At 56.2% G+C, this 27,466-nt stretch overlaps 11 protein-coding genes and 1 non-coding gene across 12 annotated transcripts in view; 6 read left to right on the top strand and 6 right to left on the bottom strand.

The window, feature by feature from the left end:
* The window catches only part of VDAG_06907 (E3 ubiquitin-protein ligase), a 13,035-nt gene extending 11,125 nt beyond the window's left edge, over positions 1-1,910 (top strand). Inside the window, exons 5-6 of the mRNA XM_009655812.1 lie at positions 12-1,384; positions 1,442-1,910. Coding sequence (XP_009654107.1) covers positions 12-1,384; positions 1,442-1,536 — 1,468 coding nt within the window. The 3' untranslated portion in view covers positions 1,537-1,910. The remainder of the gene's footprint in view (positions 1-11; positions 1,385-1,441) is intronic.
* Positions 1,911-2,539: 629 nt separating this feature from the next.
* VDAG_06906 (40S ribosomal protein S6-B) lies at positions 2,540-4,203 on the bottom strand (the record flags this gene model as incomplete). The annotated part of the gene is made up of 7 exons (XM_009655811.1): positions 2,540-2,635; positions 2,700-2,867; positions 3,101-3,283; positions 3,357-3,461; positions 3,572-3,658; positions 3,900-3,968; positions 4,189-4,203. 7 exons carry the CDS (start codon positions 4,201-4,203, stop codon positions 2,540-2,542), a joined length of 723 nt encoding a protein of 240 aa, XP_009654106.1.
* Positions 4,204-4,324: 121 nt separating this feature from the next.
* On the top strand, positions 4,325-4,765 carry VDAG_06905 (uncharacterized protein; the record flags this gene model as incomplete). The annotated part of the gene is made up of 1 exon (XM_009655810.1): positions 4,325-4,765. One exon carries the CDS (start codon positions 4,325-4,327, stop codon positions 4,763-4,765), a length of 441 nt encoding a protein of 146 aa, XP_009654105.1.
* Positions 4,766-6,823: 2,058 nt separating this feature from the next.
* On the top strand, positions 6,824-7,931 carry VDAG_06904 (fungal cellulose binding domain-containing protein; the record flags this gene model as incomplete). Its single annotated transcript, XM_009655809.1, has 4 exons — positions 6,824-6,875; positions 6,926-7,353; positions 7,407-7,599; positions 7,659-7,931. 4 exons carry the CDS (start codon positions 6,824-6,826, stop codon positions 7,754-7,756), a joined length of 771 nt encoding a protein of 256 aa, XP_009654104.1. The 3' UTR covers positions 7,757-7,931.
* A 266-nt stretch (positions 7,932-8,197) lies between these two features.
* On the top strand, positions 8,198-9,382 carry VDAG_06903 (carboxymethylenebutenolidase; the record flags this gene model as incomplete). The annotated part of the gene is made up of 4 exons (XM_009655808.1): positions 8,198-8,261; positions 8,412-8,686; positions 8,753-8,878; positions 8,957-9,382. 4 exons carry the CDS (start codon positions 8,198-8,200, stop codon positions 9,380-9,382), a joined length of 891 nt encoding a protein of 296 aa, XP_009654103.1.
* A 206-nt stretch (positions 9,383-9,588) lies between these two features.
* VDAG_06902 (serine/threonine protein kinase) lies at positions 9,589-12,294 on the bottom strand (the record flags this gene model as incomplete). Its single annotated transcript, XM_009655807.1, has 2 exons — positions 9,589-10,605; positions 10,663-12,294. 2 exons carry the CDS (start codon positions 12,292-12,294, stop codon positions 9,589-9,591), a joined length of 2,649 nt encoding a protein of 882 aa, XP_009654102.1.
* Positions 12,295-16,027: 3,733 nt separating this feature from the next.
* On the top strand, positions 16,028-16,143 carry VDAG_20030. The gene has a single exon (XR_692073.1). It is a non-coding gene; the product is annotated as a 5S ribosomal RNA (ribosomal RNA).
* Positions 16,144-17,124: 981 nt separating this feature from the next.
* Positions 17,125-19,331, bottom strand: VDAG_06901 (ARS-binding protein; the record flags this gene model as incomplete). Its single annotated transcript, XM_009655806.1, has 2 exons — positions 17,125-18,834; positions 18,891-19,331. 2 exons carry the CDS (start codon positions 19,329-19,331, stop codon positions 17,125-17,127), a joined length of 2,151 nt encoding a protein of 716 aa, XP_009654101.1.
* Positions 19,332-20,458: 1,127 nt separating this feature from the next.
* VDAG_06900 (uncharacterized protein) lies at positions 20,459-21,298 on the top strand (the record flags this gene model as incomplete). Its single annotated transcript, XM_009655805.1, has 2 exons — positions 20,459-20,587; positions 20,753-21,298. 2 exons carry the CDS (start codon positions 20,459-20,461, stop codon positions 21,296-21,298), a joined length of 675 nt encoding a protein of 224 aa, XP_009654100.1.
* Positions 21,299-21,740: 442 nt separating this feature from the next.
* Positions 21,741-23,355, bottom strand: VDAG_06899 (uncharacterized protein; the record flags this gene model as incomplete). The annotated part of the gene is made up of 2 exons (XM_009655804.1): positions 21,741-22,928; positions 22,990-23,355. 2 exons carry the CDS (start codon positions 23,353-23,355, stop codon positions 21,741-21,743), a joined length of 1,554 nt encoding a protein of 517 aa, XP_009654099.1.
* A 620-nt stretch (positions 23,356-23,975) lies between these two features.
* VDAG_06898 (uncharacterized protein) lies at positions 23,976-25,197 on the bottom strand (the record flags this gene model as incomplete). The annotated part of the gene is made up of 1 exon (XM_009655803.1): positions 23,976-25,197. Exon 1 carries the CDS (start codon positions 25,122-25,124, stop codon positions 23,976-23,978), a length of 1,149 nt encoding a protein of 382 aa, XP_009654098.1. The 5' UTR covers positions 25,125-25,197.
* A 313-nt stretch (positions 25,198-25,510) lies between these two features.
* On the bottom strand, positions 25,511-27,391 carry VDAG_06897 (uncharacterized protein; the record flags this gene model as incomplete). The annotated part of the gene is made up of 9 exons (XM_009655802.1): positions 25,511-25,967; positions 26,019-26,061; positions 26,116-26,374; positions 26,424-26,573; positions 26,618-26,625; positions 26,674-26,843; positions 26,898-26,931; positions 26,985-26,990; positions 27,041-27,391. 9 exons carry the CDS (start codon positions 27,389-27,391, stop codon positions 25,573-25,575), a joined length of 1,416 nt encoding a protein of 471 aa, XP_009654097.1. The 3' UTR covers positions 25,511-25,572.
* Positions 27,392-27,466: the final 75 nt, after the last annotated feature.

Below are 27,466 nucleotides of genomic sequence, written 5' to 3'. Positions count from 1 at the left end.
ACTTTCTCCAGCATGTGGGACAAGCTCAGCGAGTGTCTGAGGGCTATCCACAAGCGCGAGAATATGGTCAATGTCGCAACTATCCTTCTCCCCCTCATCGAGTCCCTTATGGTTGTCTGCAAGAACACAGCCACAGCAGACTCCCCGGCGCAAGTCTCCGAGAAGGAGATGCTCCTCTCAAGCCCTCCTCCCGAGTCCCGCATGGCTGGACTCTTCTTCAACTTCACCGAAGACCACCGCCGAATTCTCAACGAGCTTGTCAGAAACAACCCCAAGCTCATGTCGGGTACATTCGCTCTTCTCGTTAAGAACCCTAAGGTGCTGGAGTTTGACAACAAGCGAAACTACTTCAACCGGAGCGTTCACAGCCGTGCTAGCACGCAGCGCTCTGCTTTCGCTTCCCTGCAGCTTGCGGTTCGACGCGAGCACGTCTTCCATGACTCCTTCCGGTCCCTCTATTTCAAGTCTGGCGATGAGATGAAGTACGGCAAGCTCAATATTCGATTCCATGGCGAAGAAGGCGTCGATGCCGGAGGTGTCACCCGCGAGTGGTTCCAGGTGCTTGCACGGCAGATGTTCGACGCCAACTATGCATTGTTCATTCCTGTGTCCTCGGACCGCACAACTTTCCACCCGAACAAGCTCAGTGGTATCAACGACATGCACCTGATGTACTTCAAGTTTGTGGGCCGCATTATCGGCAAAGCATTGTATGAAGGCCGACTTCTCGACTGCTACTTCAGCCGCGCGGTGTACAAGCGCATCCTTGGCAAGTCCGTTTCTGTCAAAGATATGGAATCGTTCGATCCCGACTACTACAAGTCGCTGGTGTGGATGCTGGAGAACGATATCACGGATATTATTACAGAGACGTTCTCGGTCGAAGACGACGAGTTCGGGGTTACTACGATAGTCGACCTGTGCCCCGACGGCCGCAACATTGCTGTCACCGAAGAGAACAAGAATGACTACGTTCGTTTGGTTGTTGAGCACAAACTGCTGTCCTCGGTCAAAGAACAGATGGAGCATTTTCTGAAGGGCTTCCACGAGATCATCCCGTCCGAGCTCATCCGCATCTTTAACGAACAGGAGCTTGAGCTACTCATCTCCGGTCTGCCCGATATTGACATTGACGACTGGAAGAGCAATACCGAGTACCACAACTACACTCCATCCTCGCAGCAAATCCAGTGGTTCTGGCGTGCCATTCGGTCGTTTGACAAGGAAGAGCTGGCCAAACTCCTGCAATTCGTGACCGGAACGTCCAAAGTCCCTCTCAACGGCTTCAAGGAACTTGAGGGGATGAATGGCGTGAGCCGTTTCAACATTCACCGCGACTATGGTAACAAGGAGCGTCTTCCCAGCTCACACACATGCTTCAACCGTAAGTCAATTCCAGGTTTGCTGTATCACGTCGATATTATGGCTAATTGTGTTACAGAACTTGATCTTCCTGAGTATGAGAGTTATGAGACACTCCGTTCTCAACTCATGAAAGCTATCACAGCTGGCAGCGATTACTTCGGCTTCGCCTAGACTGATAGGCAAGCATATTTGAATTCGGCGAGCTGAGGAGAAGGCATAGAAAGCATTTGCATGGTTTGCGGACAAGGAAGGTCTGGATTACAGGTTCACGGCAAGACATACGGGTTGATTCGCGTGCGACCGAGAGTTTTCTCGGTTGCAGCCTCCGTTTCCTCACGTACAGCTCGATGAGACAGATGGATTTCTTCACCGCGTTGGTTTTTCCCCTCCATTATGAACCGTATTGGATCCCCGGCAACGTTCGTCAGTGTGGACTGGTCACAGCGGAGTGCAGGCTGCTTGGGACTTTGCCTACACTGCAACGGCCACATGGGCAGGAAAGCGCGGTACTGTAGAGTAGTAACAATGATATCGTGTTTTTTTCCACCGTATTCCGATGTGTATAAATGTGCAATACCATGTAATCCAAGATCTCCAGCAGTCCTGCGAAATGATGAAGATGGACACTTCACAATCATAATGCCTGGCTCTGCGATACCGGTCAACTATTGTGATTCACCGAGGCACCGTTTCATAAACGTGATGCACGGACATCTTCAAATCACATTCTGAGTTGGCATAGATGCTTCTTGTAGACTCCCAATCAGCAGAAAACGTTAAACAAGGTTAGAGATGATCATGTCTTCGTCATTGTGCTACCTACCAGCCAATAAAATAGGCCCTACCAACGTGTCACGACAGCATGGCATGAGTAGACTACTCGCTTGCCTGCCTTGGTACACCAGTCCGATGCCTGTCCAAGCTGGAGAAGCGCTTGGACGACACACACAAAACAGGGGTTCACAAGGGCTGCCCAGCGTGCAAGAATCATGGGTATTATGCGTCAATGATGCGTTGTTCCATTGTCCCGAATGCCAATCTAGTACATTCGTGTGCCGTTTCGATGATGAACTGCCAATGAGCCACGCCAGGCTTTGTTTCCCCCTTACCACGCCGGATGCAAGAAAAATCAGAAGACCGGAGCATCTCTTTTTCGTTTTCCCAACGCCATAACTTACTTGCGCATGGAGGAAGCGCGGCGCTTGCGAGCGTCGGCCTTCTCGGCCTTCTTCTCGGCGACACGCTTGGCGAGGATCTGAGCGTACTCGTTCTGTAGAGAGGGCCATGGTCAGCGTGTGTCGGCAGAAGGGGGGAGTCTTCATGGTAGTACGTACGGCCTCGTCCTTGACCTTCTCGGACTGGCGGCGCTTGAGCGCAAGGCGGTGGCGCTTGTGCTGGAGGCGCTGGGGGGTGACCAGGCGCTGGATCCTGGGGGCCTTGGTGTAGGCCTTCTTGCCCTCGCCCTTGGGCTGGACCTCGCGGCGGATGACGTACTTGCGGACCTAATCACCGGGGAAAGAATCACGGGTTAGCAACCGACATTCTACTCGGTCTTTGTCTCGATGTGTGTATAGCCCAGCACGCGGGGATTCTGCTTCTCGTCCGTCTTCCATGGGGAAGGGAACAGAGAGGCCACCCGCGGCCTTCTCTTTCTCACACTCTACCCGGCCTGCGTGAGCAGGACCGGGCAGGCGATGACGAGGTGGCTTTTCGAGGCGGACAGGAGCGCACGTACATCGTCATCCTTGGTGAGGCCGAAGAACTTTCGGATCTTGGTGGCGCGCTTGGGACCAAGGCGCTTGGGGTGAACGACGTCGGTCAGGCCGGGGAGCTCAGCCTCGCCCTGCTTGACGATGGACAGGGCCAGGACGGAGAGGTCCTGGCCGACGATGCAACCACGGACGGACTTGCGCTTGCGCTTCCGCCGGTGCGGCGGGGGCGGTAGTCAGGAGTGTCCGTCGGAGAGCAGGAGGCGGGTACGGGAGCATGACACCCTGCTTCATGGGGAAACCCTGCTTGTCGTTGCCACTGGTGATCGGGAAGATGTAGCCCTTGAACTCGTCACCGAGGGAGTCGGCGGGGACCTCAGCGCCCATCTGGAAGGTTTCGCGTTAGTTTTGTTGTCATGGCTGGATGACTTCCTCGGTATGAAAATAATCGTTCAAGTCGTAATGGAACGTCCGAGTCGACGGGTGTGTGTACGTACGCGCTTCTCCATGAAGATGGCGAGCTTGCGCTCATCCTCAATGTCGATGAGCTTCTGGCTGCCGTTGGCAGGGTAGGAGATGTTCAACTGTGAGAAGAAAAAGAAGTCAGCTCTTGACCGCCCGCGATAAAAAGTGTCAGGGCGAGCGCCAGCAACGCCGAGGCCGATATCCGTATCGCAATCGAGATCGTGATAGAGTACAGACGTTCGCCGTTGTTCTGGGAGCTCGAGTAGAGGCTGTCGTACCTTCATCTTGCCGGCGCTGGGTGGTGCAAGAAATTGGCGTTGATTGTCGAAAGTCGATGGGCGTAACGAAGAGTTCACGAACAACAGGATCCACGTTCGAGGAAAAGTCGAAATGGGGGAACGAAAGAGTGTGCGCGCTAGGGTTTCCGTCCTGCCAATCACATTCGGTTAGCCCCGTGGTCCGGGCAATGGAGAAATTATTCAGCCGTTTCCTCTTTCGACAGCGAATGCACAGACCAAGCAGCGTTGATGGTTGATCCACCCCTGAAGACCCACTGGATGATCCCAGTTTGGCGCGGTGTGCCTTGCTGACATAAGGCAGACAGGGAGGCATGCAGCTTATCTCATTGCACACCCCCGGCCAACTCTACGTCCGCGTCCGACATGTCTTGATCCTGCTCATCCTTCAGGACGTTCGTGGTGTTCCACCAGTCGAGCGGCAATCCTACTCTTTACACACATTACTTCCACAGTCATTCCATCAGAGCCCATCAACTATCAGCCAAAATGTCTCAGGTCAAGCTTTACCCGCCCAAGCCGTCACGCCAAGCTGTAGACAATCTGCTGCCTCAGACGATACAAACGCCGTCAGGCCTAGCCCTACTTGAACTTCAAGGCATAATAAATCTACCTGAGGATGCAGTGGACTCGGACGGCAAGGCCACAAAGAGCATCCCCGTGGGTCGAATCGACTTCCCGGACTACCACCCCGATACCCAGGAGGCTGGCAGCACAGCTTGGATGAAGCGTGTCTACCTATACGTCGGTCCTCACCAGAGACTCACCGGAGAGGTCAAGAAACTTCCCAGAGCAATTGCTATTGTACGAAAAAAGGATGGCGTTAGTAACGGTCCGGATGGCGAAGAGCAACTGGAAGTCGCTGAGATTGTCAAGTACAAACTTGTCTTCTCACACCGCCCAGAGCCTGTCAACACGGAGATCTACTAGACCGGGGAGTCCGACGAGCTCACAGCTTCGAACCCCAGTAACCATTCACGAAGCCCTGCGCCGCAAGACGGCATCAGTCCAGCATAGCAAGATCGGCCAAGCCGTCTAACCCGCACTCGCCGGTGGCTTCCAACCCTGGATTGCCGACCGCATTTCGAGCCTTACGCAGCCTTGAAGTCCGTGTCATGGGTAGGTAGAGGAGACATCAGTTGCGTTAGACTGTCACCTTCGGCCCTTCTTGTCAAGGATGTTACGAGGCCTCTCTGCATTGAGGACCGCATCTTGTGGGCAAGCTTACGAACATCTCCAGTGGCATACCATATTAGGTGTGAGAGTTCGAGCCGACTATCCGGTTCTTGGCGCATTTTTCAGCATCTTGAAAGGCTCTGAGCACTGCGGATACTTGATCAAACACCCAGACAACCCAGAGAGAAGTAATACATGGCACAGTGCCAGAAGCTCACGAGGAGTAAGCAATTCTGTTATGGCATGCACAGCTTGCCAACGTTGTGCTTAGGAAGGCCACGGATCTCACGCAGGGTCCAGCGGCAGGCTCTTGGGCGGTCTTACCAGACCAGGTAGCTTGGTCGCATTGGATGGGCAGTGTGGGCGCAGTCCTCGTCAGCAGCGGCTTATGTTTGTTGAGATGTCGGTACGGTTCCGCGGAGGATTTAACAGTGCGTATTGAGATCCTGCCTCAACAATCCTTCGAACAACTTTCCAGGAAGACTGTTAGGTCCTTGGTGCACCCCGGCATAAAGTATTCGGTAACGGCCCGTCGGCTATTGAACCGCCACTACTGCCGCCTCAGTCTCCGTCATGGAACCGAATTGGTCGGTAGCGACAGCGCACTTGCGGCCGCGTTCCAGAAACTTGGGTCGTAGCTATCAATACCATTTCTTGAAGGATGTGATTGCTGCATTTGCGACTCTCAGCGACAGCCTTTGCACTTCGTGGGCGCTACCGGCACAATACAACGGATTATCCTCAAGGATCACAAGCATTGAGGAGCGGTCCAAACTCGACCTCCAAAGGCTTCACGAGCAAGAGATCAGGGAACAAAGAGTAATGCTCACAAATGTGTGAGAACTCACGGCCAGACCTATCTGAAACGCCATTTTCCGACACACATGACTATCTAACTTCGGAAATAGATACGTCTGTCTTCCTTGTTTGCAAACCTCTTACACTCGCGTTTGCCGTGAAGTTTCTGGCTGCCAACAGGAGCACCTCCGGAACCCACAGTGAGAGCTATACTCAACCAACAAGCTACGTGAAGTAATGCTTACAGAAGGATGCGAAGGCATCAGTTGATATCGCTGGCCAACTGTTTGATTTGTCGCCACGCTGCAGGTCCTATGGGAAGCATCATTGTCCAGAGCCCGAAGGGAGCGAAGGATGCCTGGTCCGCGCAACATGCAGGTGCACGGTTTCTGAATAGCATGGGTGCAGCATGGATGTAGAAGACCAGGATCCGCCACATCCTAAGGAACGAAGTTGCAAGTTCAGGAGAAATGGCACTGAATCTCACGTGAACCTCCGTGAGCATACCGACCTTGACGTCGGAAGTCCATGATTCGGAAGCGCGCGCCTGCAGCCGCTCAAGGCTCTGCCTTTGCGGTCTGTTTCTTACTTAAAGGGCCTCTCGTGCATTCGAAGGATCACGAACCCTCTTCGGCTTCGCCTCCCGTTTGCCGTCACTCATATGAATCCGCACAGTCCCTCGACTTTCTAGCTTACTCTGCGGCATACATTCCGTGGAGCCACTCAAGAAACAGCTCGGGCACTGCTTTAGATGCTGGTGGTGGTTCTTGATGCCGTAGCTCCCGTGTGGCCGGAATGCATGTAACATCACATGGAGTAAGAATCTCGTACCAAAAGCAGGCGACACCAACGAAGTACAAGTAAGCGACGATTGATGATAATCGTATGCGATCGAACCAGCTGTCTTGCTATATAAAGAGTGACTGCTTTCCTCTGTCGTCGAACATTGATTTCGAGAAGCCTCCAAGCTCAGACACACAAACACTACGCCCAGCAAGTACCGCACCTGACACCATGAAAGCCTTTGGAATCTTCGCACTTTTGCTCAATGGGGCATCCGCCCACTGTACGCCTCATACGCCCAAGCTCTCATATGTCTCTTGCTGATCATTATAGATGCCTTCTCTCGCCTGATTGTCAGTGGCGTCGAAAGCGGCGACTGGGAGTACGTCCGTGATGTAGCCAACGGCGACAAGCAGCTCAACGCCAACCCAGAGTACGGCAAAGTGGTCCCGCAGATGGGCACCCCCGATCTAACGTCGACCAATATCACCTGTGGTCGAAACGCCTTTGCCTCGGCCGGACGCACCAAGACGGCTACGATTCAGGCCGGGTCTCAAGCGTCCTTTGGTATTCACATTGATGGGGGTAACCATTACCTGGCGCAGGGCGCGGAGATCAACCATCGCGGTCCGGCCATGATCTGGCTTTCACGGGCGCCCAACGATGTTCTCGAGGCCTACTCTGGCAATGGCGACTGGTTCAAGATTGGCTACGTCGGCCCTAAGAATGATTCCCACTGGGAGACTTTTCAGCAGCAAGAGGTGAGACGGGTGCTCCTCAGACACGGAGGTCACGATGCTGATTATACCTTCAGGTTCAATTCAAGATCCCGAAGACCACACCGCCCGGAAAGTACCTTCTGCGCATAGAGCACTTCTGGATACTGCCTTGGGCTCACATGAGCCAGTGGTACGTCAACTGCGCCCATGTGGAGATAGTAGGCCAAGGTGGTGGCGTGCCCGAGGGGTTTGCCAGGTTTCCTGGTACCTACAACCTCAAGACTCCAGGTAAGTAGTTTTGGGGCTATCCTATATGGCAGGGTGCTGTGACTGACGTGCGTGGGCAGGTCTCATGGTCACTGAGAACCAACATATGTTCCCTCCTGCTGGACCTAAGGACCTCCTCCAGTATACGCCTCCTCTTCCGGTGGTCTGGGAAGGTTGAACTTTTTAGAAATTCTGTTTTCTGATCCTCCATGGATCAAGTGGCAACGAGGGCTTCGGTTACTGGGCTCCATGGAAGACAATATTCATGTAAAGTGTCACGGCAGTTGGCACCGCAACAAGTCAACATCAGCCTAGTTCAAAGTGAACGATGCCGAAAGGTGTCACTCAGACGTAGCTCGCAACTTTCCCATATGAAATGACCAACATTGATCCGTGTCGTACTTGAGAATATAGCTGTTTTATCGATCCAGGGCCTAAAGGGGCATGTCGTGGCTCGGGTGTCGCTGACTCAGCAGCGAGGACGATTTCCCCGCGGATGTGATAGCCATCATGGGAAGTGGCTCGAATGGTAGGCGCCTTACTCTTCACCGCGCTGAAGCTTGCCGTCGCCAGTATTCTTCCTTCGCTTGCCAATCCGTTTACATAAAAGCAGTCCAAGATGCTCATCAAGGAATCTTACGTCGATGTGGCGACGTCCGCCGACGGCAAGGACGGTTCCATGCGTATGCTCCCCTCGTATCATCTCATATCACGTCCGTCCCACGGCTAACCGATCACAGGAATCTACGTGTTCCACCCCAGCATCCCCGGATATCCCAATGCGTAGGCCTCCCCGAGAACGTTAACAAGACTGATTAATTGACATTTATAAGCAAATTCCCCGGCGTCTGCCTCTTCTCCGAGATCTACCAAGGTAACGCAATCATCACGGCCCCTCCAATGGCGGGGTAGGCCGTCCTCCCAGCAACACCGAAGACTGAACCGCCGTCTCACAGTGACTGGCCCCGTCGCCCGCTTCGCCCGCCAAATCGCCGGCCAGGGCTACATCGTCGCCGCGCCTTCGTCCTACCACGACTTCACCGGCCCCGAGGCCCTGGCCTACGACGTCCCCGGCACCGACAAGGGCAACGCCTGGAAGGTCGAAAAGGTCAGACGAACGGACACACATGGCTCAAGCTGGACTCGAGACTAACAGCCCTGCCCTCCCCTCCAGACCCTCGAGTCGTATGACGAGGACTCCCGCCGCACCGTCGACCACCTCCTCACCCTGCCCACGTGCACCGGCCTCATCGGCAGCACAGGCATGTGTCTCGGCGGCCACCTCGCCGTCCGCGCCGCCGTACGTCCCCCCTCCCCCTTCCCCCTCCCCTCCCTTTCTCGCATGCGTTCCGCCCAGTACCAACCCGAACGCCGCTAGCTCGACCCCCGCATAACGGCCTGCACGTCCTACTTCGCAACCGACATCCACACGCGCACCCTGGGCCCGCACACGGCCGCCAACGCCGCCGCCTCCGGCCCCGACGACAGCGCCCACACCCTCGACCGGCTGCCGCGCCTCGCGCACGCCGAGGTGGCCATGATCTTCGGCGTCAAGGACACGCACGTCCCCGCCGCGGGCCGCGACCTCATCCGCGCCAAGCTCCGCGACGCCGGTGTCACGACGTCGTTTTACGAGTTCGCCTGGGCCCAGCACGCTTTCATCCGCGACGAGCTCAGCAAGGGCCGCTACGACCCGGCCATCTCAAAGGTGTGCTTTGAGGTCTTGCTCGAGCTGTTCGCACGCGTGCTCAAGACGGATCTCGGGCCGAAGGAGAACATTGGTGAGGTGGAGCACGTCTGCTAAGAGGGGGAGAGACAGAGCTTGGTGATCGGGGTGGTGGGCAAGTCTCTACACAATCAATGAGGCACCACACTGTCCATCAAAGAAACCACACTACGTTAATCAGGTTGATTCATGATTCTGCATTCTTGTGATGGTGTCTATGTCATTACGGCCCATCTACGGGCCTCGTCGTAAAACTTCCTGCCGTGACTCTTCTGTCAATGCCTCTACCGTTGGGGAGCCGGCCCCTGATTCTGTCCCTGGCCCTGGCCCTGACGGCCGTACGGCTGGCTCTGCAGCGGGTGCGGCCTGCTCTCGACCGGGCTCAGGTTGTTGCCAGCCGTGAAGCTGTACGCGGACGAAGGCATACGGTTCACGCCAGTTGTGTTGTTGTGGTATCCGCTTCCATATGCTTCGGTGGAAGACTCCTCGTCATATGTCTGAAGCCGCGAGGTTGTTGGGGCCAGATGGGCGCCGTGGCCTTCTGGCTGGCGCGAGTCCACCAAGGAGAGGTTGGAAAGACCCTCGCCGGCCTTGCGTCTACCTCCGCGCGTGCTAGCGCGCTTCACGAGCTCCGAATGACTGCGATCCATGTCGTTGGAACGGCGGTGATCCTCAGATCGACGTCCTCGGGCATCCGAGGGTGTTTGATCGTCGCCCAGTCGGTACCCCCATTCCTCTCCGTCTGCAGGGTCCCTAACATTGAGTCCCGCCATGGCTTGCCTCTCCTTGGTCGAGTCGGAATCGGCACCAGCGGCGATGTCCGTCTCGTGCGGAATCAAGCGCGCAGCCTCCTTTTTCTTGGCCGCTTCCTCGCGGGAAGCCGCAGCAATCTCATCAGAGACGGAAACAGAGTATGTGGGGTTGGTAGGGCCACCAAGAGCCTCGGAGCCACCGCCAGGAGCGTAGATGGGGACCTTCTTGAGGGACAGGACCAGGGCGCACATGAACTTGGAACGACGGGTGGCGCGGACAATCTCGTTGTGCCAGTTCGACTTGTGCTTGATGACAACATCGAGAGCGAGCTTGTCCAGATCGCCAACGCTGCTGACACCCATGGCAACATCGGGCTGGAAATCGCGCGAGTTGTCCGAGTGGCGAACAAACGCCTCCATCTCGTGGCGAAGCGTCTCAATGTCCTCAAAGGACGTGTCGTATGAAATGTGGATGGTGATGACCTCCTTCATGGCCTTGCTGCGGGACACGTTCTCAATCCACAAATTGTTCAAGACAATGTTGGGCACCTGCCATTGGTCAGTCAAAAGTCAAAATACGGTTGCCTCTGGGCAGAACGGGCCTACCTGGACGACCTGCATCTTGTCGATGCGAGTGAAAACAGTGTACAAAAGAGAGATCTTGTCGACGACCAGCTGCAGCTTCTCCGAGCCGTGAATGTCGACGCGGTCGCCGACATCATAAGGGTGCTTGACGAACAAGAAGATGCAGGAACCGAGGAACTCCTGCGTGGTGACGGCGAAGACAAAAGACAGCGACAAGAGGGCCGTGCCGGCAGTAGCGACAGTCGTAAGGAAGCTGCTCTGGAACCACGCGAGGAAGATAAAGATGACGATGAGGAGGACCACGAACATCAAAACCTTATCGAAAACACGCAGGGCCTGGCCAATGTCTTTCATGCCCTCGGTGATTGCCTTGCGCTCCTTGCTCACTTCGACAATGGAACGAGTCATTTCTTCAAGACTGATGTCGCCATTCATATCCCCGTCAATGGCGTTGAAAGCCTCTTCAGCTTCGTCCTTGTACGAGGGGCCGAGGACTTCTTGAACATCTTCGAGGTACAGAGAGTCGTTGCCCTCGCACACGAAAGCCATCCAGATGCGGCGTGCCAGGGCTTCGGAGGACTTGGTCTTCTCGAGGGCCTCAATGACGATGGAGTGGGCCGAGTTGGGGTTGAAGACCTGCTTGCCAGTGATCTCGGACGCAACGTTGCCAAAGGCTGCCGTCACCTTGTCGCCGACACGACCAATGTTGCCGACAAACTTGAGGGGCACAGCAGCCCCGCCGACTTTCTTGCCAGTCTGGGCGAGGATCGAGTCGGAGATGATGTCGTCGTCCTCCTCAAACTCGGCGCAGTACATGGGGAAGAGGGTGCGGGAGGCGTCGTACAGCAGGCCGAGGAGGTGTACCTCGCGCTTACAGGCCTTGATGCGAAGGGCGAAGGACCGCTGGTGATAGGAGATACCAATCAGCTGGACAATGGCCTTCTCGGCGAGGTAGACAGCGGCAGACGAGAACAGGGCGCCAAGAATGGTCACGACGACCTTGACCCAGTGGACGTTGTTGAAGCCGCCGAACAGTCCGCGAAAGGTGAGCCAGGAGGCGAGCGCCCAGAAGAAGAAGGACATGGGAATCTGGAGGTTCTGTAGGACCGTAGCGTACTTGCGCGTGCCAGTGCTGACGACACCGACGACGAACATAAAGACGCGCGGAAGGAGCCAGGCGACAACCTTGCCGGCCCACAAGGTGAGCCACGCAATCTCGATCCACAGGAAGAGGCGGAAGAGCGCAGGGCCGGGGGTTCTGTTGCCATCGCCGTCCTTGCTGCTCCTGCCCACGGGAAGATCATTCCTGTGGCCCGTGATGGGCAGGACAACCACAGGAATGGCGAGAAGGATAGCGATGGGAATAATGTAGACGAGGTAGCGGGTAACGACTGAGGCGCCAATGATCTTCTTGTAGAGTCGGCCCATGGCGTTGAGCGAGACCTCTTCGGAGCCACCTGTATCGTTTCTCGAGAGCGCCTTGCCCTTGCGGCGACCGGCGCGGCCCCGGGCATGCAGGTGCTGTTTCTCGTCGGGTGTTTCTTGGCCAGAGCCGGAGCCGTCCATGGCGATGTTCATGTTGGGGCGGCGAGCGCCCGTGGAGCTGGCATGGCTCTTCACCTGCGTGAGAGGGATGCCTTGATCCTGCACCATTTCTTTAGAATGGCTGCGCCGAATGGGGATGAAGCCGCTGTGTCGAGGGGAGAGGGTCATCGAGGCAGCCCCGGCGGCAGTGGTCGGAGGCGTTACTGGGTTTTTAGTTGCGGAAAAAGGGCAAGGGCGCGGACCCTGAGAAGTGAATGACGATGCTCGGCAGGTGAGTAGCTTGGACGAGGGGATCCGGATCCACACCTCTGTATTGTTGGGAGGGAATTGCTGGGTATCGAAACGTCTGTTCGAATGCACACGAGACGAGATGGCGTCCCAATGTCAAACGTCGAAAAGGGAAGTCGGTGCGAGAAGACCTAAGGGTGTGAGTCCAATGACGACAAGGCCAATTCCAAGTAACGACTGGCGAGGAGACTTGGTCTATGTCTGCGATCGATGGAAATGGGGGGGGGGGAAACAAGGAAATAGATAAGAGGAATAAGAGGAATAGGAGGAATAGGAGGAATAGGTAGGTAGGAGGGCTGAAAGGGAATTGACAGAAGCGAGCGAGCGAGGCGGCGGATCAGCAAGGCATTTCAAGGAACGTGGAAATCGACAATCTGAAGCACCTCAAGACGAGGATGACGATCGGTAGGGGTCCGCTGGAGCACGACTGCCAGGTCCGTCTACAGTACCCCAGCGATCAGGGGACACAGTCTGGGCACAGTCTGGTGGATCCACAGTGAAGGGCCTTCGGTGGGGTCCTCGACCTGCAGGGGCAAGAGGGGGCGCGCCACGGGTTGCCACTGTCTAGCGTTTTCCTTGGTTCGTGCCTGCTTCGTGTCTCCGTGGGCATCCCTTCCCACGCCTGCCCACTGCGTCCGCCCACTGCATCGACCCACTGGCGCGGCGTGCCAGGCGGTTGGCGGTTGGCGGCCACCGGTTGGCGGCCACCGGCTTTCAGGGGCGTGAGACGGCTAACGGGCAAGAGCCAGGCAAGAGCCAGGCAAGAGCCAGGCAAGAGCCAGGCAAGAGCCAGGCAAGAGCCAGGCAAGAGCCAGGCAAGAGCCAGGCGGCCGCCTGTTCCTTGTTTCATGCTCGAGGAACCACAGAACCGCAGAGGGCCCAGCCAGCGAATCATCGTCTGGCCCTGAGAGGCACTGGGAAGGGTTCCGCACCACCACCACCAACCCCAATCCCACCAAGCAAGCAATCCATGTACACATCAATCCACATCAATCTCCATTTCCACTGCTGCTCTTGACGACTCTTGTCCGACGGCCTCGCCCAAGCTCCAAGCAAGGCGACGCGTACTCAAGTACATGTACCCAAGCAAGATACCCGGCCACTTGGCTTGGCCCGTCTTGTTTTGCTTTCGAACGGCCTGGCCATTCCAGCCAGCCAGCCAACTGCCATGGTAAATATTGACAGCCAAAGGAATCCGCAATGGGGACCAGGCCTTCTGCTTCGCCCGCCGCGCGCTTACATACTCGCCGTTTCTCCTGGCATTATTCCATCGCTGGCCTGCTCACACGGAGGCTGAAAAAGGTGCTCGACGGATCACAACGACACAGACTACCAGGTACATGGCACATGTAGACCGAGAAACGGCTGTGAGCCACAGTGTGTTTGCGCGAGTCACAGCACCCTGTTTTTCTTTCGATTCTGCTCCAGCGTGCCCGTCAACCGGATCGTCGCCCCAACCTGGCTAGGCAAAGTCGCAGCGGGCTTCCACCACTGCTACGTCCCTACCAAGGTTTCCAACCTCCAGCGAGCCCGGAGGATATGAGCTTAAACGAGGCTCCCTGCGCTGATCATCTCGTACCAGACACCAACAACGTAATGCTCCAAGATAAATCGAGAACGGCAATCGCACAAATCGAGCATCGCTCTGTTCCAATACGAGGAGAGAGTCGCAGTGCAGTGCTGCCCCTTCTGCGACGCCAAGCGACCGTCTAAAATTCCATGTCTCCATTCCGTCTTACACGGACTCCTGAACGACCATGTGAACAGCAGTGTACTGTAAGTAGGGCGGGCCCCCGTCCTTGCGTACCTAAGTTGGACGAAACATTCGTAGCCCAGGCGGCAGACGAGCGCCTGGACGCTTCGACGCAATGTCAAAAAGCGAGCCATGCTCCCTACCTCAGACCACCGTCGATGGTCAGTGTGCAAGGCCGCCAGCACAACCTGGTGCCTCGATGCTCTCCAGAACCGTTCGCAGCCTCCCTCCCGTTGCCGCCGTCAGAAATGGTCCTTGCACCAATGTGCCGTCTGTTGAGAATTTGACCGCTGGAAACCCCGTCAGTTGAGTGCGCCGGCGCCCGGCGCCAGGCCACAACGGTATCAGCTAGCACTGTCGCCGGCTGGTTGGCATTCGTCACTGCTGGCCACGGCGATCAGCCGCTAACTCTCAATCTCTGCCGCGTCAGATTTTGGCTCCCCGAGCTATGGGGCACCGTGCCCCTTTCTAACGTCAGGGGCCGAATGATGCAGAGTGCCAAAAGCAATGTTTCTCAAAAATGCTGGCCGGCGACGCAGTGGGCGACATGAATCGTGAAACATGGGCAAGCAAGGAGCCTTTGTGATGGCTTAGGAACGACCTACCGTGATACTGAGCTTGAGCAACTGTGCGTCACGCACAAGAAACAGCAGCAGCCCAAGCACGGGGCGCCGTGTTTGTAGCACAGCATAGACTGAATGTGCCCCCCAATGGACAGACTTCTCGCGCGGCCTCGGCTCTCGCTCTCTCGATCGCACAACGATGCTCCGATCAAAGTCTGCAGACTGTGAAAACATAGAGAAAAAAACTCCACTCGAAGAAGGTGATCATGTCCCTAGTAGATCCCTCAACTACGTGTGTTGACATGCCGTCCCGCCCGTAGCGCCATCACAAGACGCGTCGTCTGCGCCATCAGGGGCTGATCCTCAGCTGCTGTTCCCACCATACACTGTGCTCCTGGAATGGAAACGACCCTTTACCCAGGAGGCTGCATGGCGGGCTGTCACTCTGCTCTCATTGGATCATTTCGTCTCGACTACTCCAACTTCACACATCGAGAGGGCTGAGCCCCGACGGCCTCGCGTGGATCGCGAACAGTCTAATGGGACAGGCAGCTTCTTCGGCTTTGAACATCCGATGTTTGGAAGATCAATTGACATCATGGACGGACTGTGAAGGCTTCCGAGATCGAAGTACGGGGTCTGACGTTCTTGTGTGGAACACCAGCAAGCTGCTCTGAATGGTCCCAAACTGGACCGATTCCTGGGGATACCTCGACATTAGCGATGGCCCGACGCCAGTGACTTGGGAAACGCAAGTTCTGATATTTCTTAACCGACATGGAAGAAGAGAGCTGGTTGCAGACATTCATCTCGATTCCGATATCATGAGTTCCAGTTGCCCACATTTTCTGCTGGACCCGATCAGCGCCTGGGAACCCACAATTGCTGCATCTCCATCCTCGGCGCTTTGTGCTGTTTGGCCACTCTTCAAGCTTTGGATCGCTGGGGATCATGCACCTTATCGTGTGGGTTCGTGTTACTTCGTGACTTGACCGGACCGATGACGTGAGGCGGTTGGCGAGTTCCGTCGGGGCCGCTACGGCTGGGGTCTCCCGGGCCATACTTTGCCATCATCAGTACGAAGTGAGTGCCTCCCCATATACCGGGACAGACCAATGCTAGTACAGTGGCCCTGAATACATGTTGCGTTGCGTGACAAGGTTTGAGGGTTGCCAAAGCTGCGAGCTCGGTTCTGCAAAAGCGCTATGAGCCGCTTCGCGAAGCGTCTCTAGCACATACGACCATACCTACTGGAAAACTCGGGATCCCGTCCGCTCTCCCATCGATAAACCAGTAAGGGCTGAACTAGTAGTTGGGTGGGTGACCACCAGCGAATCCTCGGTGTTGTATGTTTTGTATTTTTGACAGTCGTGTGGTGGGCGACATGTCGTGGTCGGGGTTTTCGTTTTGGATGAGCAGAGAGAGTCTGGCGAGACCGTGGTTTCGTTGTGAATTGCTGGCCAATGAGGGGAGTCTCTTCTTAATTTTGGCACAAAGCTCTCCGCGGGCGATTTCTTTTGGGGGTGCCATGCATGGGAGGCTTTCGGCCTTTTGACGAGGCATGCATGGGTAGACATGGTAGATAGGGTCTTGCGTATCATACAGCATAGATCTCCCAAGCGGTGTCTTTCGATTTCTTAACGGCTATCAAGCCCCAACACGAACCGATTCGGAAAAGAAGGCAGTACAGCCTCCGTGTAGGAAACCTCGCTAGTGTTGAGCCCATCCAGCTCAGACCTTTCTCTTCCTTCATCAAGGACTTCTCTGCAACCGGGCCGCGCCACACTCAGCATGGAAAGGCTCACATGGCCGATGCAATTGATGATTTAGAGTTGCAGAGCTGTTCTAGCCGCGAGCTTCTGCAACAGTGCCGTTGCGCCGGGTTGTACTCGCTCGATGGAGGATAACACAATTTGGGCAAGCATGCTCGAGTCCAACGGCTTTGTGACTCTTTCAAACACTCAAGAAAAGACCGATTGGGTCATATGCTGTGACTGGCTTGTTGTGCTTAGCATGCCGGCGGTGCTCGAGCCTTGTCATCGCTGCATACACTCAACCACTTCACTACATGAGCATTGGTACATCGAAGGACAACAGCACTGCCGTGCAAAGCTTCTTGGGCATGGCACATCTCTTTTGCAAGCTGAAGTTGGGATGACCATAGGCAAACGACACGCCTGTCGGTATCATGAATTGGGGTTACGTTAGTTACAGGATACACTCAATTTGTCTTGCTGAGCTATATGCAAATATACGTGTTTCCCTCCGTATCCAACATGTGACAAAAATATCGTGAAAGGGCACAATATGCAGAGACCAGCCATCTTGCCACGCTTATGAATCCAACATGCCCAGCACCTTCCTCTTCATTGCCGCGAGTTCCTTGTCCTTAGCCCGCATCTCTTTCATCAGATTCTCGTACTTGTTCCGCCACAAGCCGCCGCCGCCCTTGGTGGTGCCCGGGTCATCTTCAGCCTCGCTCACGTCGGGCGACCTTTGCCACCGTTCATGCTGTACAGTCTGCGCCATCCTATACGTCCCCTTCACACTGCCCAGCCGGTAGACCCAAGAGCACTCAAAATGCGTGCGGTCCTCGTATTCAACGAGCCGCCTGATTTGCATCTTATCGGTCGTCATGAGCATTGCCCCCCCGGCCAAGGCAGCGACATTGATGAGGAAGGCGGCGTGAGAGGCGGCCGCCGCGTAGAGGGCCTCTATGATGCTAGCAACAAGTGCATGAGCCTCGTCAAGACTGCAGGGCGGTGTGCGTTTTCCGCTCGCGTCGTACCAATCGGCGCGCAGAACCTCGCTATGAAAGTAGCCAAACGTGGCGTCAATATTGGTGCGTTCCTCCATATCGTCGAAAAACCCCAGAGGAGTCACGCGGGGTGCAGGGTCAAGACTAGGGACTTCGTGATCGGTTGTCTCAAAGTTGAATGCTGGGTTCGATGTGTATTGCTGTGCGGTTGGACGCGGGTTCGTGGTGGCAGCAGCTGCGCGAGCGACATTCGTCGGAGCAGCGGTGCTGGAGAAGGTCTGGTTCATAAAGCCTCCATGGTCAGGGTTCGGTTGACCGTGGACCACGACCTCGGGAGGTAGCTGCAGGTTCGGTGGCGGGAAATAGGGGCGCGGCGGTGTGGCAAGTCGCACCGAGCCTCCAACGCGCTCGGGTACTTGAAGTGATATGCTGGGCTTGGTCGGTCTTTGGGTGTGAACCGGGAATTCTGAAGGTAGAGGTGCTGTAGGGGGTATAGGGGTCGGTATAGAAGGGGCACCTATCGGTGTGCCGGCCAAGGAAGTGTTTGAAGGGGGCGTATGCATCGCCGGGGTGATGGTTTGGTCGCTGCCATCAGGCACAGAAGAATCGTAACCCGGCTCAGCTGCTGAGCCTGCTGGTTGTGCAGATTTGTCCATGATGTTCCGGTTCATGGGCGGCCTGCCGCGAGCCTTGCCATTGGCATTGCCTCCGAGCCCGCGACTACGCCATGCTGAGGAGACAACTTTTGCGCCGTGGCGGCGCTGCTGATGTGTTTTGCCCTTGGGATTCACGGCCGACATGGGCTCGTTGGAATCCCCCCAGAAATTATTTCGGGTCGTGGGCGTGATAGCGGAGAGGGGCCCGAGGGGGTACGCTGTCAAAGGGGTTTGGGCGTCTGGTTCATGCAGCCAGGGACCGGTCCCTGGGCCGGGACGCAGTAGGGAATCTGGCGGCCGTGCAGTAAAACGGCCTCTAGCATCCGGATGCGCCGACCAAGGGCCAAGACTGTTGCGGGCAGTACCGTACTCTTCTGAGGCTGGCGGCTCTATTCTGGGGCGCTGTGAGGGCGACTCGTTCAAGCTCTCCTCCTCGGGGCGTTTCTTGCCTCGTTTGGGGCGTGCTTGGGGCACCAGAGCACGCAAGGCCATGTCATCCACGGGAGCGACACCATCTCGTCCCTCTTGGTAGATGGGGGTCGGATCGGTAGGAATATCAGTCCAGTAAGGATGAGGAATGCTCATGAGATACTCAAAGAAGGCATCCACATGCATCGAGTGCATCCAGCGCTGAGCAGCGGTTAGCAGTGAGCACCAGGAGGGCGACAGCATGGCTCGGTCGATACCTTTAGCCTGACGGCATACTGTTGGATCTTTTGGGAGCTCTCCCCTTTGTCCTTGTCGGGCGGATCGACGCCGAGCTTGAGTGCAAGCTCAGCCCAGGTCTTCAGCTCCTTCGTCTCGAGTTGCCTCACGAGCAAGAAGAGGTTGAAGGCAGTGAAGGACTTGCCGCCGGACTTGGGCAAGGCACGAAATGCTTCCCGCAAAGTACCCGTGTCCGTCTCAAGGGGTACGGCGGGGTTGCAGTACATGATGAAGGAGACAAAAGCATCTTCGAAGGTAGCGGCGTCCACATGCCTGCTAGGAAGCGTAGGGCGGATGAGCAATGGTGCGGCATGCTGCCTCGCTCGGGCGGGGTAAGACGGTGATTGCATCACGAGGCCCTGCCCGTTTGTGTGTCCATTGGGCGGAGGTTGCGAGGGTGGTTGAAGATGAGCTGAAGCCATCGCGAGGTGTAGTGCAGCCAAGGAGCTGAGCGTCACATCATTGGTGGCTGCAGGCGAGTCACAGCAGCACTCGGGTTGATAGGGCTGCAGGCCGATGCCAATGGATGCTGAGGTCGATGCCGGTACAGATGCGGTCAATCGGTAGTATGGTGCCAGACATGACACGGCGCGGGCGCGGACCTCGTGAGGGGGATGTTGTCGCGAGACGAGTCACGGCAGCGGTCGATGAAGTTGACTGTTAATTACCCAGAGAGACGGCAACAGCGCTGAGGTCGAATTGGGAGTACTAAATTTAGCTCTTGGGCTCATGAGCATTGGGGGCTGCCCGGGGGCTGCCCGCTGCTTGCCCGCTGCTTGCCCGCTGCTTGCCCGCTGCCTGCCCACTGTCTATTGCCCATTACCTATCTAGGTACCTGGGGAGGTACCTAATGCTGAGCTACCACCAGAACCGTAGTAGAGCGGCGGCATCGATGTCTTGGCAATCGCGACCCCGGCGCAGGTGGACGTGAGCAAGCAAGTGCATCCCGATGCGTCGGCAGTCGCAGCAGTGCGAACCCAGACGGCACGGTCTGCGCACACAGTATTACGTCATGCGGTTACCCCAGATTCTGCCCTGTCCCTCAACCACGCCATCGATTTGTCAGGACAAAAGAATGAGGAGGTCTCGAAGAAACTAACTACTGCTGGCAAAACCACCTGCCGAACAGAGGAAGAGCAATTCGTCGCAGCTCCTGTGCTTTACTAATCTGAAGACCGCCATCCATTACATGATACGCCCTTCTGTCGTCAAGTCATCATTGGCCCCCTCCCATCAATTGCGTGATTGGGCGTGAACATCACAGCTCACTCAAGCTCAGCTCATCTTGATGACCTCGGCCTCTTATGATTTGAAATACAATATCCATATTCAGTATATAAAGATACCATCACCTGCTCCCGTTGTGGTTTACCTTACAACTTCGAGCATCTATTTACTTGCCTGTCTTCCAATTTCCTAACCACCACAAGCAAACGTACACTGTGACCGTCATCAGTCGCCACTGCCTGTGACAGCTTCATCTTTACCTATCAGATCTTACATTGTATATCCCCACCCCAAAACAAAAATCACAGTGTCGCAACAAATCATGTCCGGCAACACGACGGCGACCCTGAACTTCTATGCCCCACCCCCGGACGGCGCCGCTCCCTTCAACCACGTTGACCCTCCCCCTCCTGGTCTGCCCATTCGCAACTACACGACCGATTCACGCCCTGTGCCGATAACAGACATTCGCGGCTCCGAGTCCTCCTTCCAGAACCTCGACCGCGACGCCTTTGCCCTCATCTCAGCGAGCCGCCCTCCGCCGAGACGGCCTTTGCCGACGACGACTCGATCAAGAGGAAGTACTACCCCGAGCTGGAGGCGCTGCTGCTGAAAGGCCATCCCCGGCGCCAACAAGGTCATCTTCTTCGACCACACCATCCGCCGCGCCAGCAAGGACAGCCCCCGCGAGCCCGTCCAGCGCGTGCACATCGACCAGACGGCCCGCTCCGCCGCCCTGCGCGTGCGCCGCCACGCCGCGTCCGACGACGAGGCCGACCGCCTCCTCGCCGGCCGCTACCGCATCGTCAACGTCTGGCGGCCGCTGAACCGCGGGCCCGTCGCGTCGTTCCCCCTCGCCTTCGCCTCGAGCGCCTCGCTGCGCGACGACGAGGTCGTGCCCGTCGAGCACCGCTACGCCAACGGCTACACGGGCGAGACGGCCGGCATCCGCTACCACGAGGGCCAGAGGTGGTACTATCTCTCCGGCATGACGGGCGACCAGAGGCTGCTGCTCGAGTGCTTCGACAGCGAGGCGTTGAAGGAGGGGAGCGGCGTGCAGGGAGGGCGCGTGGCGCACACGGCGTTTGCGCATCCCGGCACGGCGGAGGATGCCGAGGGACGGGAGAGCATCGAGGTGAGGGCGCTCGTGTTCGGGCCCTGAGAGAGAGGATGGGCGATAGCGGGAACAGCAAAGCAAGCACAGCATAGCATGTGATGAAGCCATGAAATGTGATGAAGCCATGAAATGTCATAATAGCAATTGGGTATCTGCACCAACTAACTAAAAGAGTGTCCCGTGCCCTTGCGAACGACTATGATCACTTCTTCCGCCGTGTGCTGCTATCCCTGCCTGTCCCCATTACCAGAGTTCTGTATGCCAATGATGCTTGTGCGTAAAACTGCCCGCTAGGTTCATGTAGGACCACTCACTGGACTGAAGATAAAAGAAAAAAAAAAAGAAGCCCATGTGCGCGAAAACCGCGCCTTAGTACCAAGACCAAGAAAATCCTCATTTCAGTCATATAACCAAACGCCGTCTCATGTGTTGCCGCCTCGTCTCTTTCCTCTACCGCTCAGTTGCTTGCCTGCAGGCCCCTGCCAGTTCAATTCTTCCGTGTCTTACCACGGGCACTGCCCTGCCGGCTCATGGTGTTACCGCCGGCGGCACTGCTTTGGCGGCTCATCGGGGCCGCAGCCCCCAGAGCTGCAGCAAGACTTGAGGGAGCAGAGTCGCGAGCCTCGACACTGACGAGATTCTCATTCATCGCCTTGGGATTGGCGCGACCGCCGGTGCGGAAGCCCGTATAGTGTGTCCTGACGTAAGGGGCAACGACGGACTCGAGCAGTTTCTTGCTGCCATTGGGATGGTCGATGGACGCACCAGGCTTGTGCTTGGCATCGTACTTTTTGTAAAGCTCCATGAGAAGGATGTCCGAGTTGGCTTCCTCGACTGTCAGTGAGGTTGGGCAATTCTCCGTGACACGACCGTTGGTCTTGAAGTACGAGGCGATGTGGGTAGAAGGGATCTTTGTCGGCTCGTGAGGCTCCAGAATGTCGATGTGTTTGGGTAGCTCGAGGGTATTTGACGCATCGGCCGCATCGAGCAGGCTCTGGTTGATACCGGCGCGAGTGCTCCTCGTCGTATGGGATGCCGTGCGCTCCATCATGGGTGCCGAGGCCGAGTCGCCGTCTTGCTCCGCACTGTCATTATCGCCATGACCCGAATCGCTGCCGTTCGGGGACGTGGCACCATTGGAGTACACCTTGTGCTTCTGAATGTACTTGTGCGCCGCCAGAGATGCGTTGAGGCGCGTGAGCGAGAGCTCCTTCTCGGTGAAGAGCTTGTCCAAGCTGTAGGCCGGGCCGTGGTGCTTCGCAGCGTAGCGGAGCTTCTCGTTCTGCCACAGGGGCGTTGTGGTATTGGGGTCGAGAGCCCTACGCGCAGGAGCTGGAGAACCGTCGTCCTCGCCGGGAACTCGCTTCCGCTTCTTGCCCTCGGAGTATCCGGGGATGTCTTCGGCATCCTTGCGCAGTCGGGTTGCTCGCTTGTGGGTGCCGCCAGGACTTGCAGGGTTTGTAATGCTGAATTGGTTGGGATGGAGAAGGAGAGCAGACGAGTCGGAGATCTCGAGCGCTTCCTTTTCTTTCTGGAGGCGGTATTTACGAGAGGAGACAGTGTTGATGAGTCGGTCACGGAGGGTGTCGGCTAGCGCCCGGTGCTCGCGGTTGGCAGCTTCGATCTTGTAGAGGTGCTCATTCTGGTACTGGTGGAGACGGCGGTCATGCTCGTGCTGAGAGAGAACCGGGTCAGAAAAAACGAGACGACGATGAGAATAATTGGTGCAGTCAAACCTTTTGCTGCGCAACGCTCGAGTCACGATACTCGATCAGGTCCTCAACTTCCTGGAGGAAATCCTGAAACCTTGGGCCCGACATGTGCAGGAGTGTGCGGGTGTTCTCCGGCAAGGTCTCGGGGGTCTGCGCCTCGGCATGATCACGACGAGCGCTGGCGATGACCTCGAGTGCGTCAGAGGCATATGGGTCTAGGCGCTGGACGAGAGTGTTGTCGACTTGTATCTTCTGCAGCTGGTCTCGGTAGGTGAGGTCGCGCTCACGGTGGAACTTTTCGTTCAGGAAGGCTAGTTTCTCGGTGATGAAGAGACGCTTTCTCTCCCGTTTGGACGGACCAGCGGCCGCCGTCGACTCGTTGGCAGCCATTCGGGCGGTTCAGCTCCTGCGTCGGCGTAGGTTGACAAGTTGAATTGTGCGCTGCCGGTATGGGTGGGAGGGTGTAAGGACACTGGAGGGTAGAGAATGGGAAGGAGCTGGGTCAGGCGGGACGCTGGACGGTCTGGTGGTGTTGGTCCTCAATTCAGCCTTGCTTCTGCGAGTGCGCTTGTGGCCAGGGGACTTGATGGCTGCACAGGCCGATCCATTTCCGACCAATGGAGAGGGTCCAAACTCAACAGTGACGGGCCAATGGCGAGGAGCCTTGCTTTGTGCACCAATGCACAACGCTATGCATTAGCTCAGCGTCCTGTGTAAGGTACCTAGGTACCTTAGGTATGACATGGAAACCAAAGGAGTTGAAGTCTACGAAAATATAGTACAAGCAAAACAGATTACACGCAAGTTGATGAATGCACTGCTTGAGGTCTACGTTCTTTCGGACAACCCTGGATTCGGGTATGAGTATTTAGTGCAGGAAAAAACCCACCGACGGTAGTACATTAATGAATCGTCAGCCCAAGCAGCTCAGCAACGAACCATGTGTTGGGACAACTCATGTCATTGATATTTTGCCTGATGTTACAAAGATATGACCAGTTCAGCGCTCACTACAGTCCACTTCGCAGCTTTTGGAGCTGGCTCATCAAGCCGTAACCTCCGAGGATCGTCTTCGCCTCCTCTGCCTTGGCCTTCACACTTCCCTTCCTCGGCCTGTTCCCCTCACCGGCCTCCCTCTTCGCAGTGTCCTCTGCCTCCCTCAACAGCTCTCGGTGTCGCTCCTCCACCATCTTGGCCAGTCCCTCGATGAACCTTACGCGGCCGTTCTCCTCCGCCGTGCCCTTCCACACCATCGTCAAGTCCTTCAGCTCCTCCACCCGCTCTGCCGCCTTCTCGATACCAGCAATGGCGTCATCTCCCTTGAGAAGATCAGCAACCTCCTCCCGCAGCTTCTTGAGCACCTGCTGGCCCTTCTCCTCCGTGTTCTGCTGCTCCCCACCCCCGCTGCTGAAGCTTCCCGTGCCAGGCTCCGGCGCCGAGACAGACAAGAAGCCCGACGCCGCAGAGAGCTCAGACGGCGGAAAGACAAACTCCATGGCGTCGCCAAACGTCTTGATGACGGAATCCAGCCGCGACCGCACGAGCGTCAGCGTCCGCAGCTGCTTCACGTGCGTAGGCTCGTGGGGGAGCGACGCCGCCTCTGCGCTCACGGACGCTTCCTCGTCGGGCGCGGGCGTCGTCGAGGCGGCTGAAGGACGTCTTCTCACGTCTGCGCCCTCCTTGCTTGCGTCGGGCAGGCCTTCGGGCAGGAACTTTTGAATGTCGGGCTGGAGCGTCTCATTCATCGTCTCGGCGAAGCTGAGCGTTTCGCCGCGGAGGAGCTCGACTTGGTAGGCGAGACGGCTTCCGCTCCGAAGAATGTCGTCGGTCAGCTGGGTGAGCGTTGTCGATAGGCGGACCGTGTGTGCATTGAGTTGCGAGAGCAGCGTCTGCGTCTCATTTGAGAGGTCGGCGAGCGGTACCGCCCGGTCGGTACCCTTAGAGGTCGAGCCATGCTGGAGCGAGGGTAGAGTGGTGTTGAGAAAGACAGCCGGGTCGAATGATGGGTCGAGAAAGTCTTGTAGGAAGCTATCCTCGACGTGGCTAGATTTGGGCTGGAAGACGGGCTTCGCCTGCTGTCTTGTGAGAAGAGGGAGGTTCTTCTGAGAGACGGAGCTCTTTTGGCGGCGATGCTGCCCCGACTTTGAGTCCCACGACATGTCTGTCGACCGAGTGACCTGCGACTCAAATTCTCTTTTCAGTGTCCGCGAAACAAGCTGAAGAGGTCGTCTCTGGTTGTGTGTTTCGCCTGTGTGCTGTAGACGTTCTCTACGTGAATGCGGCGAATCCTGGACGGTCGTTGATGGTGTTGGGGTGGAGGTGGACACATGGCCGGTTCATTAGCGGGTCCAGCCGCTGTGGCTCGCTGGCAGCGGCGCTGTAGATGAACTCGACCGTGCGACAAAGCCGAGTCCATCGGAAGGGTCGCCGTCCAGAGGCCCATCCTCTTCTCAAATCACAGGCACTGTCAGAATAATGGCACGGTGTGTAATCGTGCACACAAGCCTTCGAAGGCATGTCTTTGGAATAATAGAATATGAATATTAACTCCTGATCATACTTGCCATTAGGTCAATCAAATTGGGCGGGAACTTGCTGTTATGCCCTCTATTTATCATCTTTGGGCCACAGCAACTTTCGTTGCTTCAGGCACACGAGCATGGTCACAAAGATCGCCGCCCAGACAACTATCAAGCACCCCGTCATGACGCAGGACAAGATCATGAGCCCCCCGTTCTCAAACGCCTTCGCCATCGCCTCCGTGGCTGTAATCAAGGCAGTATTCGGAAACACAAACGACCACCATGTCATGTGAAAAGGCATTGTCCTGTCCGGCTTGGCATATTTCCACAATGAACCAACTGATACGAGGAAGAACCACATAGAAAGACCCCACAGCCAAAGGCCAATCATGACAGCCATGATTTTGACTATCGGCACAGCTTGATCAGTGCCCATAAAGTTCTGAGGCAACACCACCTCTGCTTGACTCGATATCTGAACTGCAAGGCGTCAGTCAAGGAAGCGGGCTTTCGGAACCCATAATAACAAACCAATCCCTGCAACAGTAAAAGCGTATGGTCCGATCGAGATGAACTACGGCACTGTTAGCTAATTCGAATCTTTCACGCACTACGGGGTGGCACCTACGACACCAGGCCGCTGCGCATCTCTAGGCAGTTTCTGGGTCATCAATCTGTAGATGAAGGCCGATGAAATCATGAAAGCGATAAGACAACCTGCTCCTTGCGCCGCAATGGCGCTCAGTGCAACGGCTGTTGTGTTAACGGTGAGCCCTTGGCCCGACGACACGGCAGAAGCAATGAGATTTCCAGCAAAGGGGGCGTTGAGAAGCAATGGGTAAGCCGGAAACACCCAGACCGGTGTCATCATGTGAATAGGAAAAATTCTGGACCTCCCGTCAGACAAGGGCTCCGGCTGGAAAATTCCGAACTCACAAGGTGGACCAGAGAATCAGGTAGATCGTAGCACTAACCATGACACTGAGTGCCAGGTTGATCCAGAACATGACCTCCATGGTTCGAAGTAACCAAGGGCCGGTGTGGGGAACTCCATATTGGCAAGTGTTTATCATGATTCCGGTAATACTGAGAGGTTAGAGATCGTTGGGAAGAGGGAGCGAGGCACGCACGAGACAAACTGGGATCGTCAGCCTCCATAAGGCACTGAAGCAATGCTGATACCCACAAATGATGGTATAAATAGAGACTCCATCTGATCAGTAAATGAGTTCATGAAAGAACCTGGTCGCAGACGGAAGCGGGCCAACAGAAGACCACAATTTGTTATGAAGAGGAGAATGTTGAATATGAAGAAGGCAATGCCAACTCCATCCAGCCAAGCGCTTCGATATGACACTGCGCCAACGGTCAACGAGTGCTCCCTTTGAGGCCGCTTGACAAGTAACCTACGCGAGTGCAGAACGCTAGCAATGCCACCGGTAGCCTGTGGTTGCAATGATCAGTCCAAGTCAACGAAGCTATCCATGAGGCGTCTACCATTGTCTATTTTTCACCGTCAGCAGTGGTTGCAGAGCTATTGGGGAAAGACTTACCATGGCGAACCATGTCCATTGATGACATGCGATTCGATCTCGGAGGCTGACCTTGCCATTTGGCTTCGTCGCGGCGGTTGCTAGTATCCCGTTGAGACTAGAGCCATGAGAAGATGCAAGCGTTGGGCGGGACCTTGGGCCAGACGGCGAGGCCGGTGCACGCCTTGCAACGGCTTCAGACGGCTCGTGAGCAGAGCCAGATTGTTTGGAGGCAGCATCAGTAACAGGTGACGAGGTGGCCGGTTTGGCTGGAGGGGGGACACTGAATAAAAGGGGCAGATTGTTCTCGTCGGGTGATTCGTAGCCGTTTGAAGCTACATGTTGTACCACTTCGGTACGTGGGGGGGCCATGCTTGCGCTGGAGCATCTAGATTATCCGGTCTATAACCCAGGACCTTGACGACAATGTAAAGAGGGATCAAGAAC

Source organism: Verticillium dahliae, genomic scaffold, assembly GCF_000150675.1.
Source record: "Verticillium dahliae VdLs.17 supercont1.15 genomic scaffold, whole genome shotgun sequence".
NCBI classification, from domain to species: domain Eukaryota; kingdom Fungi; phylum Ascomycota; class Sordariomycetes; order Glomerellales; family Plectosphaerellaceae; genus Verticillium; species Verticillium dahliae.
Note: the sequence above shows the minus strand (reverse complement) of the source record. Positions and strands in the feature narration are given on the sequence as shown.